The 16,122-nt window shown below is 52.7% G+C and overlaps 1 protein-coding gene across 10 annotated transcripts in view; it reads right to left on the reverse strand.

Moving 5' to 3' along the window:
- Positions 1–16,122, reverse strand: part of MEE44 (Nucleotidyltransferase family protein) — a 73,465-nt gene that overhangs the window by 15,211 nt on the left and 42,132 nt on the right. For 8 of the 10 annotated variants that reach the window (XM_087374734.1, XM_087374728.1, XM_087374733.1 and 5 more), the window contains exon 14: positions 5,801–5,937. In XM_087374734.1, the coding sequence (XP_087230860.1) occupies positions 5,801–5,937 (137 nt within the window). Of the gene's footprint in view, positions 1–5,796; positions 5,938–16,122 lie in introns of all 10 variants that reach the window. The other 2 variants (XM_087374735.1, XM_087374736.1) reach the window with 1 other exon arrangement.

Here is a 16,122-nt window from a genome sequence, read left to right on the forward strand (position 1 = left end):
GAGAACAAGAAGTGTTGGCTACAATAGCCTCGTTTGAAGGAGACTTGAAAGTCAGTGAGTGACCGCATCTGATATAGTAGAGAGGTTGGTTTCTTTCTCTTTTTTTCCAAAGAAAGGAACCTTCTATTAATGCTTGAAAGATTTCATACAAGACAACAGCCCCGAAGGTGCTGCGTATGAAAAAAACCGAAAAAGGCTGAAAGAAAAACTGGCCTGTTCCAGAGAAGCCCAGCTCACTGCCTAGAGGATCTCGGGAACTAGAGCTAACAGCCAAGTGGGGGGACTATACAGCCAAAGAATCCCTCGCAGAGTGAAAATGTAGAAAACACCTGCAAGCCAAGCCTTGCATAAACGAGAACGCCTATCAATAGTCGCCCTGGAGCCTGGAGTCCCACGCTCCCAGGTGGACCGTAGAGTGTAAATGATATCCTGCCAGATGGCAACCAAGGTAGCCGAGGGTGGAACCGGGTGCTCTCCCATCACGAGACTGCAACGAGCCACCCAAATGTTCCAAGCCGTGATGCTGGCTACCACCTCCCAAACACTGTCTTCCCTAGGGGAAGGAGGAGCTAGGGCATCAGGGGGGGCTGCCTCGTGGAGTGCAATCCTCTGAATGCTCTAACCTTGTATCCGATAGGCTAGGGAGATCTCATCAATCTGGAACGCGTGTCCTCCCTCTGTCAACCAAGCCACCATCCCCCAGGTGTAGTCTCTGTGAAGGCTCTGCATGCATGTCATGATCCTGAGGGCTCTCATCCAGAACCTCGCTGCGCTACAACAGCTCCATAGGCAGTGTGGGATAGTTTCCAGGACACCATCTGAGCAGCAATGGCACAGCTTCCAAGGCTCAGCACCTGGGGCAAGGCCACAAACCACCAACTTGCCTAGAAGGGCTCTGCTCTGCATCTCCGGATCAATGATACCCAAGCCTCCCAGTGCCTACAGGATCACCGTCTACCAAGCTACTCGGGCCCTAGTGTTCCTCGTGCCGTCTGAACCGGCCCAAAGGAAGTTCCGTACCAACCGTCAGAGCTGCCCAATGCATCCTCTGTGAAATGGAGAGGTTGGTCTTAAGGAGATCACACGAGATTGAGGCCTAAGATGAAGGCATGCAACCTATCACCTTCAGTTACGCCATCGATCTCCAATACCAATGTGGTGAACTGGGAGATGTAGGTAGACAAGGAGGCAGTTTGCTCCAATTGTCGGAGTTTTAAGTGTGCTTCGAAGTCCGCATTGACAGACACAAACTGCTTACAAAGCATTGCTCAAAATGATCCCATGTAACTATGTCTTTTCCAACTTTTAGGCGTCTTTGCCACCAAAGAAAATAACTAATGTCATGGTTGCACATGTTCATCTTGTAGGGATATAGCAACATATGACTGTACAGAACATAACAAATCAAGTCACAAGAGGTACTAAGTTTGTGACAAAAATCAACACAAACTCGTGTGCTCTGAAGTAGCTTGTTCCATCCACATTGAGGGAAACTCTCTTGATATCAATTATTTGATCGATGGTAATGATTGATCAATGGTAATGATTGTTTGGATCTAATATCTAGTTTTGCAATAGATTTGCAAGTGAAACCCCCCCAGCATGAGGCTCTTCCACGTCCATGAAACTCCAGAGATTTGTGCCATATTGCATCATTCGTGGTTTTAGTTTTCCCCACCACTGGTGATCAGCAGATCAGTCCTCAACATGAGGCTCTTCCATCTCCATCAGATTCCAAAGATTTATGCCATTTGCATCATTCTTGGATTCAGTTTTCACCACCCCTTGTGATCAGCGGATCAATCCTCAATATGAGGAAATTTCAGCATCAAGTCAGTCATGTCATAGTGCAGGTTAATATTATTAGTTTTTGCTATAGAGCAAATTGGGGAACAACAGTGTTCTAGTATGTGTTCATGACTATTTTGCAAGATGTAGTTGATGTAGTTTTGTGATGTCCTTCAAGACTACTAGTTTGACACATGAGAGCCTAGAGAGAGGGCTGCCCCCAATAACAGGAGGGAGTTGAGGAGAGATAGCGGAGTGCGAGGCTCCGGGGGGGTGGCTGTCCTTTTCAAGTCATACTTGAGACCACTCATATCTGTGGTCCAGAGAGAGGAGCATGCACGACACATGTGGATACGCGTTCCGCTTCCAGATGCTCAACCCATCTTCATTGCAGTGTGTTACTTCCCTCCAGACACGTCATCCTCTGCACGAGACATCACTACAAACGGACAAAGCCCCTATGAGATGATTCAGGATGACATCATGGAGTTCTCCAGATAGGGAGACACCCTCCTATTGGGGGATTTCAATGCACGGACAGGAAATAAGCAAGTTGGCTTGCTTGACCTCACTGATGACAGAGATCCAAATATAGTCCCAGAGCTAGATGCAGCTGAGCTCGGGATATTGAGGCACTTTGCAGATGCCCCACAGGTGGCAGGATATGGACGACATCTACTTGAGCTAGGGGCAGTCCACGAGGCCATCATCTGAAGGACTCACATGCTTCCCACATGGTGGTGGATCTAGTACAATGGACTATCTACTAGGCCCACTAGATTTTGTCTCACGAATACACAACTTTGTCATAACCCCCCCACACTCAGAGCTGATCCCTCATACTTAGCCTTCCATATCTCTGCCACTATGCCCGCAACAAGGACAGCCCCCCCGCACTTGCACGCATCCAAATCCACTTAGACCGTGCCCTTGACCCAGTGTACATGAGTCAATTAGCCAGGGGGCTCCCAGCTCTACTTGGAGATGATGTAGACCTCACCAGCGCCTCCAACACCCTTGTCTCTGTGGTACAAGACGTTGCTACCAGATCATTTCCCACGACCCGACCCATGCAGATTTGAGATGGGAAGATGCCCCAAAACCCTTGGTTCGATGACGAGTGCAGAGAGGCAAGAGCCCACCTAACACACGAGCGGGCTTTGGGTCATCTGACACCATTCGAGACACGTGACCTACCGATAGCAAAGTGGAGGAGATTTGAGCGGCTACAGGTGACTATGGGATCTAGGATGATTCGGAACAAGCCCTCAGTCCCGCATGAGATATTACAAGCAGAGTTCGCCATGACACCACTACAGACTGATGCCATCTTCCAAAGAGTGACATTCATTCATAGAGTCTGGGACTTGTCCCAGTGGAGACTACCAATGTTGGCTTTGGAGTCATACAAATGACTAGCTAAGAGCAGGGCAGACACATGGTATGCACGTATATCCACATGGTTTTCCAGACATAGGATTCAGATGGACAGGCTCCCTCCCTTTCAGTAGAGTATGAATGCACCCCTTGAGCCGATTCCACGAGATGAGATTAACCTTATCATACGGTTAGACCTCCTCCAGCTCCACACATCTTGCGCCCCTTTTTTTTTGGGGGGGGGGAGAGGGGGGGGGGGGGGGGGGGTTTGGTTCAAGAGCTCCCCACCAAGACCCAATTCTACCGTGACCATTTCCTCAGAGTCTCGAAGGAGGGATTCATCATCAGACTCCAGTATCCCAAGGACAAGGGAGTCTCGCACGCACTGAGGATCGCCACTGAGCAAATGCCGTTTTCATCCCATTAGCTGAGGATTGAGACAAAGAGAGCAGCACGCATACCTAGAGAGCAGCGGATCTGCATGATATGCATACTAGGAGAGATTGAGACAGAGGAGCACTTTCTATGTGCCTGCCCAGCCTACTACGAGATCTGAGGGCGATACCACTATCTTTATCGGGATGGGAATGTGTTCGGCCCACTGTCACGATTGATCCACTTCCATGACCAGGTCTGGGCTCTATTTACTTGAGATGCGCTGCCACAGGGAGACCTTGCTACGACAGATCAAGGAGCAGTAGGAGGGGACCATACCACAAGATACAAAGGCTGATCAGATACAGCGGCATGTCACAAATTTCTATGCATTTGAGTCAGCCCCAGGACACAGTGGGGTGGAGGAGGAGGAGCTAGCTGATATGTAGGCGGTACGGATTGCTGAGAGAGGATTGTAGAGGCTATCCGTGACACGTAGAGCGCCCAGAGAGAACACTCAATTGAGGTCCGACCTATCACATCTTTCCTCAAAAGAGACCGCCCGAGACAAGGGGTCACTCTGAACATAGCTCAGCAGTGAGAGATCGAGGAGACCACGCCCTCCTCCGCCACCATAGCATGAGACGGCCAGACAAAGGCAAATCCGAGACATCTTCGCCACTCATAGACGAGCCACTACAGTGCCAGGTTTCGGATTCTAAGATCCAGTCCCAGTCCCAGCTCTCTTCCTACCTTAGATAGCACATGACATGATATGATATGATACGACATGTTTTGCATTCGATTTTTCTTGAGCTATTGAGCACTTTATTCAGCATAGTACTCAGCAAGGGCCTTAGCGTGCCCTTTGCTCCAGCCCTTTGTGGCTTGAGTGAGTTTTTTCCTTTTTGTTGTTTTCCGCACTTTGTCCCAAAGCCCGCAAGGCCTTCCACAGCCGTTAATATATCTTTCTTTCTTTCTTTCTTCTCCAGTTTTGCTTGTGTGTGGTTTGGTCTCTCTCTCTCTCTCTCTCTCTCTCTCTCTCTCTCTCTCTCTCTCTCTCTCTCTCTTGCACTTTGTCTCATAGGCCCGCGAGGCCTCTCACAGATGTTAATATATCTTTCTTTCTTTCTCTCTCCATTTCTGTCCAGTTCTGCTGCAGTTCTCACAGTTAAGTCCCATATCTCTTCAAACACCCCTGGCAAATTCCTGACTAAGAGTTCATACACTAGCTAGACAATGAAAGGATCGGGTGTCGGGCTCACCTCCCCAGCCATATATCCACAGAACTCTGAGTCACCCGTGAGCTGAAGGTTTAGGATTACCCTCCTAAGCTGGAACATTCAAACAAGAAGCCATGGCATTTCATACCATCCTGACAGACCCCAAGAGCGTCATGTTCAACAAGCTAACACTAAGGAGTCCATGCACCAAAACAATCCATAGACAAATAATGAGGGTCAAGCCACTTATATAACCTCAGTTTGTATGGCTATGCTAGGCAGGGCTTAAGTAACTTCCTAAACCTCCCCTTAGATGCCAGTGCTATGGTCCTTAGCCTTGGATGTTCTTCACTGCATCATAGTCTAGTGATGCCTCCCCGCGATTGCTTTTACTAGTCCCTATAATGTGAAATATAAACCAGCCATCCATGTCAATCACTTGGCCATTGACTACTGTGCCCAAAACTGCCATCAGGCTGGTGGGCCTTAGCCCAAGGTGTGACAATCTATGCCAACTGTCGTGAACAAAACCAAAAATGTGCAGCAAGGTATATAATGACCTGGAAGCAGTGTTGAAAAAAGGGAGCTTAGCTGATGAGGATGTATCAAAACAACAAAAGGTGTATAATGGTACCGGAAGCCAGGTATATAATGGTACCGGAAGCAAGTGTTCAAACAAAGGAGCTTAGCTGATGAGGATGCTGTCAAAACAACAAAAGGCTTGTTTGACACCAAGAATTTCTAGCTCCTCCACATGCACACATCCAGCACTTTCATATGTGCATGTGCACAGACTTTTTTTGGTAAACCCATGAGAGGTATATTATCAGCAAGATTTACATGAGGGTCTCAAAAAACAGAGAGCCTCAACAGGAAATCAAAAGCAAAGAGAAACTATTTCCAGGCATGACTGAGGAAGATCTCCTTGATGTGCACACACACCACGGAGGGGTGAACACTCACATACACATGAACACGACAAAGAAAAAACACAATATACAAGGCTTTGTAAAGATTAGGATCTCTCACTTACTCACGGTCCAGATTGCAAGCTTGCCACACTTGGTAAAATATTTGGAAGTATATTGAAACAATCTCCCTCGACTTGAGCAGAAGAGCCTTCTGGGATCTCCATGAGAGCCTTCTCAAAATACGCATACGCATCTGCAAAAGCCTGCAGCAACAACAAGATGAATATCGAAGCACGAGCATTAAACCTCCAATATTAGACATGATTTTATAACACTATCAGTGGGGCTGGGGCACATCCAAACTTGGTTTAAAGTTGAAATTCCAAAATGCAGCAACCTCTAGACAACTTACCTTACAATACAATAAATGTGAAACATTTTTTCTACTTGGTGAGTCAAGACCAGAAAGACATGGATCTTGAATCCCTAGCCTTTACAAACCTTCTTCATCAAAATACTCACCAGAAACAATTCGTGCACAGAGAATCTACTCTGAAAATTAGATCACCAGGAACACACAAATAAGCAGCACACATTTCAGCTACTCTTGTTCTTAACAGCGAGTAGGTTCCATTAATGTAAATTCTTGGCATAGAAGACCTGCCAAGCATTGAGAGAGGGAGGATTTAAGGAACAGTACATGGCGCAGTAAGGGCTCGGCTGTTCGTGTGATAAGGAAGTCAAGTTGTTGGACTGACATGGGGGGTGAGATGGGAACGAATAGGATTGAGAGTAGATAAAAGGTGTCTCGACAAGTGCGGCTAGAAGCCGTTTGTACTTCCTTGGGTAGAAACGAAGTAATGAATGGAACACTCCACATTGTCCAATGCAATGATCAAGCCTTGAACAAGTATTGTATCATGCCTTTGCATATTCTTAATTTACTGACTAATGAGCATTCTGCATTACGGATTGAGTCCATCTTTGCAATGAACGATTTCTTGTGTTAGGCCATCTGAAAAAAGGCATTCTCCTTAATGGAGCCAAAGCCTAAACGAACCGATGCATGTCCGAGAGAACAGACTCACATGTTAGCAGCAATTCATAGCCGCCATCTTTAGTGATCCTATTGGGGAATGTCTGCGCTAGATGTGCCTATGACAAAGATGGTAGGATGGAGTCTGGACGAATGGCGATGAAAATCCAGCACTGACAAAGGACTAAGATGAGAAGTACGGCAAAGATGCCAGCAACCGTTAGAGGAGGTGTCAACCCAAATCAGTGTCAAGATGCAGGATGCAGCAAAGCTAGTGTCAAGATGAGTGACCGGCCATCTACGAAGTCAGTGTGGCTATCTGAAGCTCAACAAGAACAGGCTGGAGTATTATTATTCAATATCGAGCTCCTGCGAGCTTCCCCTCCCCCCCCTCGCCGTTAGCTCTACCTCCCCCTAGCTCCCCCCTCGCCGCGACCACCCCCACCCCTCCCCCTCCGCCCTCGACCCCCGTCCCCCCTCCCCCCCCCCCGCCGGACACCTCGCTGCCCCTCGCCTCACCTCCGCTCCAACCCGCCCCCTCGCTCCAACCCGCCCCCTCGCCTCCGCTCCATCCCGCCCCCTCGCTCCAGCCCGCCCCCTCGCCTCCACTCCAACCCGCCCCTCGCCCCCGCTCCAACCCGCCCCTCGCCTCCGCTCCAACCCGCCCCCTCCGCTCCAACCCGCCTCGCCCTCGCCTCGCCTCCGCTCCAACCCACCCCCTCGCCTCCGCTCCAACCCGCCCCCTCCGCTCCAACCCGCCCTCGCCTCGCCTCCGCTCCAACCCGCCCCTCGCTACTCCCTCGCCATCCACCCCGCTCCAACCTGCCCCCTCGCTTCACCCGCCCCCGCCTCATTCCGCTCTCCCCGCCCCCCGCTTCACCCCTCCACCCCCGCCATTCCAACCCCGCCCCCCCCGCCCTCCCGCGCCTTTCCGTACTCCCCCGCACCCCGCAGCCTTCACCCCGCCCTCCGTTCCGACCCCCCCGTCCCCTCACTTCGCCTCGCCCGCCTCACCCCCAGGCTCCACCTCCCGCTTCGTCCCCTTCTTGGGTGGCAGCCTGTTTTTCCTCATCGGAAGCTTGCAGTTAGTCTTGGCGGTATGGCGGCCCCCTGCCCGGATCCGGAGGCCCAGTCGGACCCTCCCTCTCCAGATGCCTACCGCGTTATCCTGACAGAGCAACAATCATCTCGTGTTCAGGAGGTAGCCATTGACTTTGCTCGTACCTCTGTTTACGGTAGAGTCATTGGACACTCCCCCTCCAGGTCTACCATCAGGGACTGGCTCCAGTCCACTCTCCTGCTAGAGGATGGCCATATTGAGGAGGTGGCCCTTATGGGAAGGGGCATCTTCTGGCTCAAACTCTCCAGTGAGAAACCTGCGAGCAATCTGATTGCTGGTTCCCCCACATCGGTGGATGGGAAGATCATCATGATAGTCCCGTGGTACCGTGGTTTCAGCGCAGCGGATTTCGATGTTCGGTTCCGTATACCTCGCCACCCAGTGACACTAGTTTTTCCAGGGCTTGCTACTGAGCTGCGGCCGATTGTCAAGGACTTGGGCTCCCATTTTGGCTCGGTTATGCACGACACCTTTGCCGACGCGGTGACCACGGCAGGAGCTCCCCGAGTCCGTGTGGCTGTGGCGGATCCTGCGACTCTCCCTGCAGTGATCGAGATTGTGACAGGTGCCGGCAGCATCACCCAGAGCATGATAGTCACCGGACAGCCAGGTCAGTGCCTGCGGTGCCACGGCTTTGGGCACTTGGCGGCTGCTTGTCCACGCTTCGCCAGCTCGTCTCGACCCTCCCCGCCCCCGCCCCCTCCGCCCCCACCCCCCCCCGGACAGCCACGTCAGGAGGAGCCGAGGCAGTCGGAGCCTGGTCCAGAGGTAGTGGGCGGTTGGACCGAGGTTCGAAGGAAAAGAGGAAAGAACAAGAAGATTTCGGATAAAGGCAAGGAGGCAGAGGTTACCCTTCCTGCAGCAGCACTCCAGAGACCTGACAGGCAGATGCCCCAGGGACCTGGGAGAGCTTCTTCTTCGACGGCAGCCCGCCCTCCACAGCCTCAGATCCTCCTCTCTCCCACCCCCCCGCCTTCTCCCCAGTTTCCCCCCCCTTCGTCCGACCCGCAGTTTCAGCCCCCGCCTCCTCTTCCTCAGTCTCCTCCTCCTCCCCCTCAGCCCCAGTTCCAGAGGCATCCCCATCCCCCTCCCCCTGTCCCCCTCGCCTCTCCTACAGAGTTAGCTGCACCGTCGGCTTTCCAGCCGAGTGCAGCCCCCGCTCCACCTCCTCCACCTTCTCCGCCAGTCGCCTCCGTGGAGTCCGAGTCGCCTATCCCGCAGCCTCCTCCCCCTCCCCCCCCGATGGCAGGACACCCGGAGTCTATACCACCAGTGGAGCAGGCTTTCCTTCCCGCTAGCCCCTCAGTGGCAGACTCAGCTGGGTCTCAGCTCCAGGAGAGAGAGCTTCCTCGAGACTTTTACAGATCTGGCCCCTGGGACTACCTGGATGTGGCCGACCTTGGGACCTTCCCGGCTTGTCTCGACATTAGTATCTTCCTGCTCCGCAAAGGGGCGGATGGGAAGATTGCTGCCTTGGCTCCCAGGGATGGCCCTAGCTTCGCTTTCACGTTCCTCAGCGATGGCACCGAGACCTGGACAGACGACTCGGTTTGGGAGGCTCTCAGAGAGCAGACACACGCCCAGATTTGCTCTTGGATAGGCCCGTCCGGTGGGCAGCTCCTCGAGACTCAGTGGTCCGAGGGCGATGTGCGCTTGCGGTGGCGTTGCGCTGCCAAACGCTTCCGACTGATTGTGATCCTCAGACCCCCCCTGTCATGGCCTCTTCCCCAGGATGTCAGAGCTTGGTCCCAACAGAAACTCCGAACCTTCTACGGGATGACCACTTCAGAGATCTCGAGCTGGCTCGAGAAAGCATTTGCTCATGGCACCAGAGGCCTCTCGCCATTGCTGAAGGTGTTGAAGAACGGGCAGGACGACCCCGTCTCCCCCTCCAAACCTTCTCATAAGCGACAGCGCCTCCATTCCGATATATCTGATTCTTCTTCGACTTCGACCGCGAGCAGACAGCTGTTCGCAGCCCCCCATCCCTCTCCATGAGCCTACACCTCGTATCCTGGAATGTGAACGGGTTTCACTCTTCGGGCACCCGTGGTCCCAGGAAGCTCATTTTGCGACAGGAACTTCAGCCTGCAGTGATTGGTCGATTGGATGTACTTTTGCTCCAGGAGCACAAGCTTTCTGCAGCTCATTCCCGTAGCTGCGGGAAGGTTCTCCCTGGACGCTCCTACACTTATTGGGAGCCTTCGATCGGCGCACAGGGGAGGAGTGGGGGTGTCTGTACCTCCGTGTGCGAGCAGTTAGCCCAGGAAGTTTTCGATCACGGCACGTTGATCCCAGGCCGAGCCCTTTGGGTAGGCCTGAATTTGGAGGGATCCAAAATAGGAATCCTCAACATTTATGCTCCCACAGACCTCCGATGCAGAGCCACTTTCTGGAGGACACTTACAGGGATTCTTCCAGACATGGATTCCTGGATTGTTGGAGGAGACTTCAACAACCTGGAGACCTTGGAGGACCAGTAGGGCAGAGATCCGGAGTTCACAGGTATGGCTCAGGCAGAGCAGTCAGCTTGGGACTCTTTCATCTTCGCGACAGGAGGGAGGGACAGTTGGAGAGACCCGTCCTTCCGGCGTTGGCACGGGAGCCTGGACTTCTCTTGAGGCTTCCGCAGGGAAGGAGGCAGACTCCTGGAGAGGCTTGATAGATTTTATGTCAGTGATTGGGCCATCAGCAGAGGCGGCCAGGCGGGTATAGTTCCAGGGACGACACTCTCCGACCATGCGCCTGTGCTCCTATCATTAGATTCGGCAGCCCAGACTCTCCCTCCCCGATCATGCAGGATTCCCGACTCCATCTTCTCGAGGGTGGACGTGCGCAGCAGCATTTGCAGTCTTTGGGACAGAGACTGGGGGGAGGGCGTGGATCTGGTAGACTCGATCGCGCAGGCTCTGCAGGAGTCCAGCCAGATCTGCCAGCTCGCAGCCCTACAGGTTCGACAGGATTGGTGGGGCAGAGAGAGAGCTCTTCGGAGGGACCTCGCCTCCATTCAACGACTCCAGCAGGCTTCCCCGGGCTCAGAGGAGCTTCGGATCCAGGCCCTTCGAGCCAGAGCCCTCCTGGAGGAGACCCTCCAGCGTCGCTCCGAGTTCTCCTATCACGCCTCTCTCTCCTTCTGGGCCCGGAAGGGTGACCGGATGTGCAGGGAGTTCTTCAGGACGCACGGCCAGAGAGCTGCAGGTGATCAGCTTCGGAGTCTCAGGACAGCGGATGGTCACATCGTTACGGATTCGGGGGAGGTCCTGGGGTTGGCCACTGACTTCTACAGGACCCTCTTCCAGCAGGAGCCGCTTGCCCCTCGTGCTAGTCGTGCCCGTGAGGAGGTGTGGAGGCACATTCCATCCCTGGTCCAGCCTAGCATGCAGGCGACGTTGTTGGCGTCGTTCACCTCGGATGAGATGTTGGAGGCCTTGATGGCTATTGACGGACAGAAATGCCCAGGTGAGGATGGGCTATCCCGAGCATTCTTCACCTCCTTCTGGGACCAGATCCATCAGCCCCTCCTTGCAGCTCTGCAGGGGATTTTCAGCAGCGGTCAGATGCCAGAGAGCCTTTCCTCAGGACTGATTTGCCTCATCCCGAAGGGAGGAGATAGACAGGAGATCCGCCAGTGGCGTCCGATCACTCTCCTTACCACTGCCTACAAAATCCTCGCCAAGATGATCAGTGCCAGAGTTCGGCCTCTACTCCCAGACCTCGTCCATGACACTCAGACAGGCTTTGTCCAGGATCGCAGTATCCTGGATAATGTCTTCACCTTTTCAGAGGCGGCGGAGTGGGCTCAGTACAGCGGATCACACCTTGCCATTTTACTTCTCGACTTCGAGAAGGCCTACGATCGCGTGGACTGGTCCTTTTTGGAGGGGACTCTGGAGCGACTAGGTTTCCCGGTAGGTTGGATTCAGGGTATCTCAGCTTTGTACAGGACAGCGTCTAGCAGAGTCATCATTGGAGGCAGGATGGGTGAGCGCTTTAGCTTGGAGAGATCAGTACGTCAGGGCTGTCCCCTGGCTCCTTACCTGTTTCTCTTCTTCGCCGAGGCCATGACTTACTACCTTCGGGCGAGGTCCACAGGGCTCAGGGGTGTTCGCCTTCCACTCCGAGAGGACACGGAGCTTCTGGACTCGGAGTACGCAGATGATACAGCCCTTTATGTCCAGGACGATGAGAGGATGCTAGAGAGGGTGCGGATGGCCCTGGAGGTTTTCTGCTCGGCCGCTGGTGCGAAAATCAACTGGAACAAATCAGTTGGTTTTCTCACAGACCCGGGGGCGTGTTCTCAGTGGGGGCGATTTCTGGGTTTCAGATGGATTCCACGTGGACAGACAGCTAGATACCTTGGCTTCCAGGTTGGCCTAGACATCACGTCAGCTCAGCAGTTTCTCCCGGTGCTAGATTCCATCCGACGGAAGCTGGCTTTCTGGAGCACTGCTAAGCTTTCCCTTGCAGGTCGTGCCTTGGTAGTCAACCAGGTCCTCCTAGCCACGGCTTGGTATGTGGCTTCCTGCTGGTGCTTCTCGAGATCCAGCGTGGCACAACTCAGGAGGTTGGTTCGGAACTTCCTTTGGTCTGGGGAGGATGGGCATAGAGATACCAGAGCCAGGGTTGCTTGGCAGACAGTCATTCTTCCGCAGGCTGAGGGTGGTCTGGGGGTCATTGATCCAGAGCTTCAGAGTCAAGCCTTGTTAGGCAAGCTTATCATTCGCGGTTTGACCCCAGGGGGACAGACGTGGAAGATGTTACTTCAGCAGGGAGTCGGCTCTTGTGTCCCGCGCCGAGGTGGAGAGTGGCCACCGTCCCTCAGGTGGATCTTCACTTCCGCCCCGCTCACTCAGCCCCGCTCCCCACTCGTTCGTAGCCTCCTCATGGTTTGGAGGCGGCTCCGTCTCAGTCTCATTCAGTCCCCTCCCAGCTGTCAGGAGGAGATCGATCGACAGCCGCTTATCTGGAACGGTCAGGTCAGAGATGCCGAGGGTCTTCAGTTGGGGGAGAGATCACATATCAGGTGGGACGGCTGGATGAGGGGGCCAGCCCGATCCCTTCGTGTTTGGAGGGATACGTACAGACATCTGGAGATGACTGATCTTGCAGACGCAGCTGGAGGTGCACGTGGAGCCCAGGCGAGACGTACGGAGATCGACGGTGCGATCCCAGCTACTTGGTTGGTTCCACCTGAGCATCAGATTCTCATGCCTGGTGACACCCGCTGGCTGGGACAGTTCACCCCCCGCGGCATTCCACTGGTGATCGCAGGACGTTTGGATGACTCTTCTATCTCCTTCTTCGCGGTCTCTGGGGATGGCCGACTCAGGAGAGAGGGTGCGCTCATCGACCCCCTACTCCCGTGGCAGAGGGTTCGGGTCGTAGGCCTCTTGGGGAAGGTCTGGCGTACCGACCCTAGCATCGAGCAGGACCAGGTGCAGCTTTGGCGTCTTTGGCTCTGGGAGGGGCGGGCCTTGTCAGAGCTTGAGTGGGACCCAGGAGAGTGGTGGTGGCCAGAGATTGTGACAGGACAGGGGCCGACCTCCTTCTTCGCCTACAGTACGACTCTGGGCAGGCGAGTTCTCGGGAGGATGCAGAGCCGCCCCCCCACCCAACGACCCAGCTGGTACGCACAGGGTATTTCCAGGTTCTTTTTGCAGGCATTCTGGAAGGCCTTGTGGGAGAGCTGGCGGCCGCGGAAGATCTCATACTTCCTGTGGCTTCTTGCCCACAAAGGTCTTCCAGTGGGGAGCTGGTTGAGGCAGATAGGCCAGGACGGTTGCTGCCAGATTTGCCATGCGGATGAGGAGACACCAAAACACTGCCTGTGGAGCTGCACGCGCGCCCAGGAAGTGTGGAGGTGGACTTTTGGGATTCTTACTCGCGCAGCACCAGAGCTAGGATTGATCACTTGGGGCGCGTTCTGCTGGTGCAGCACCGCACCTGGTCTTCATCACTTATTCGAGGCATGCCAGCAGGACCCCACTTTCCTTATTACACAGGGGACGTGGGGACCGCTCGAGGGCATCCCACAGCACCTAGCAGAGGCTGATACAGGAGTCCGGGAGAGGCAGCCAGTCTGGGAGATTATTAGCAGCATCACAGGGTGGCACATCTGGACCTCGCGCTGCGCGCAGATCCTAGGTGGCACCTCCTTATCGACTGCCCAGATCATGGCGGAGATTTGGAGTGAGATTATTCATACTCTCAGAGGCCAGTGGGACCAGATTCAGGGAGACTCCCGAGCCGGTCAGGAGAAGCGGAGACGCTTCCTCCGGGCTTGGGACACACAGGGCCTCTTCTTCGCGCAGACTACGCAGGGCCTTCGGTGGCATTACTCACCACCCCGATGGCTGTTCATTCATACTCGTCTTATCCCTCCGTGAGAGGATGGTTTATTTTGCTACCTTTTAGGGCTGCGTCCGATTTGTGAACGCGGCCGTCAGCTATAAGCTGACCTCTTGTATCTTGTTCTCGAAGTAATATAATTAGCACTGTTTTTTCGGCAAAAAAAAAATCTGAAGCTCAACAAAGTCCCCCAAAATAAATTTGGGGGAATGTGTACGACTTTACAACCCGAATGAGGGTGCTCACCAATCAATTGAACACCATTCAAGCCGAAATGGTGCTTCATTCATGGTTATTGAGCGGCCTCACAAATGGTGTAGAGCTGAGAAATATGGAGACTCTTGGCCTCAAGAAGGGAAATAGCCACCCGCCGCTGGATGTGCCAGGAACTCTCTAAGTGGGCCAATCGGTATTGAACACGCAGTGGTGCCATCCACGGATTTCATAGTATATAGGGCATCTAAAAGTATAGTGATCCTCTAGGAAAAGAGATGGGAATAATGAGCTCTAGGAAAAAAAGAGGTCTAGATATACCACCAATAAAAGCAAGGACTGCATAGGTCCAACAAATGGAAAGAGTGGGCAAAAGACCCTATTCAGCTCAGAGAATCTGAAACACCAATACCGCATGTTTCTTCTATGCAAAGGAAGGTCACCGAAAGAACAGCTACAGACTATGGAGGAAGCAACTAGACATGCTACAAAGAGCATGCAACCAGGATGAGCAGGCACCAACTACAAGTTTTGTGTTGACACAAATAGAAACAAATGACGAATCAACAAAAGTAAAAAAAAGCCAAGGCTTCACTTGTAGAAAAAAGAATACTGCGAGAAAAATCACCAAGGCACTAAAACACAAAGAGCTGCTGGTAGAAACAAAGTTTATTAACATCTTCAAAAAACTAAAGGGTCTATGAGACTAGTGGGGCCTCTAAAACAGACATCCACACCCAAGGCTGATGTCTAAAACAAAAAATAAAATACATGTGCTATCACTGTACATGAGAGTACCCAAAGTGCAAAGAACAAAAGGGAGACAAGTCCCTTGCAATCAACCAGCCACCCTAGTGATGGAACCTATGTATGCTGTCTATGGAACCAGCTCCACTGGTCAACTGAGGATAGAATAGATTACCTCGACCGATAGTGGCCATGGTCTGGTGAGGGATGGTGTAGAAATTAGTACTAGAGTGTTGCTGGTGCTCAACCTAATCAACCTGTTTGGGACTCTCTCTCCTCCATAATCTTCAAGAGGTAGCTCGTCATCTAACAAGCAGTACTATCACTCTAGTGGCCTGTCTCCCCAAGTAAAATAGTAAAGAGGAGATGTATGCGGTCCTCATGTGAGGATCAACCCTCAAGACGCAAAGATTAGGAACCAAACGGTGAATGGAGTCCTCATTGATTGAGGCTCCATAGTCAACATCATCTCGAAAGAGGTCCAAGAGCAGCTCAAGTTGAAGAACTTGAAGCCACCAACTTTCAAAATTTGTATGGCAAAACAACGGGTGGTGATGATGCCGAAGGGAATGCTCAAGGATGTGTGCATCTAAAAATAAGTGATGCTTATTTCACCGTGACATTCATTCATTGTGGTAAAGATGAAAAATGAGCAAGGAACCCTATGCCACTGGGAAGGCCGTGGTTACAGGGGGCCAATGTGGTGCACGATTCGGGAGGTGATACGCTCCGCATTGCAAATGAAGGAAATGAGGTACAAAGACTTATGGCAAAGAGCACAATCATCAAAGAATGCAAGCCAGAATGCTTAGAAGGGGAGAAGTCATTGGCCACGGATACAGAAGATAAGCTACTGGCATAGAGCATTGTGATAGCAACTATTGATGCCATGAAGTGATACAATGGATGAGAAGAGCCAAAAATGGTGTTTTCAAAGAGGTTCATTGAAGACAAAGAAGGAGAGAGGGAGATCCAAGAAGAATC

The sequence above is a fragment of the Dipteris shenzhenensis genome, chromosome 5 (genome assembly GCF_047967505.1).
Source record: "Dipteris shenzhenensis isolate YYH24624 ecotype China chromosome 5, Dip_SZ_1.0, whole genome shotgun sequence".
Classification (NCBI taxonomy): Eukaryota; Viridiplantae; Streptophyta; class Polypodiopsida; order Gleicheniales; family Dipteridaceae; genus Dipteris; species Dipteris shenzhenensis.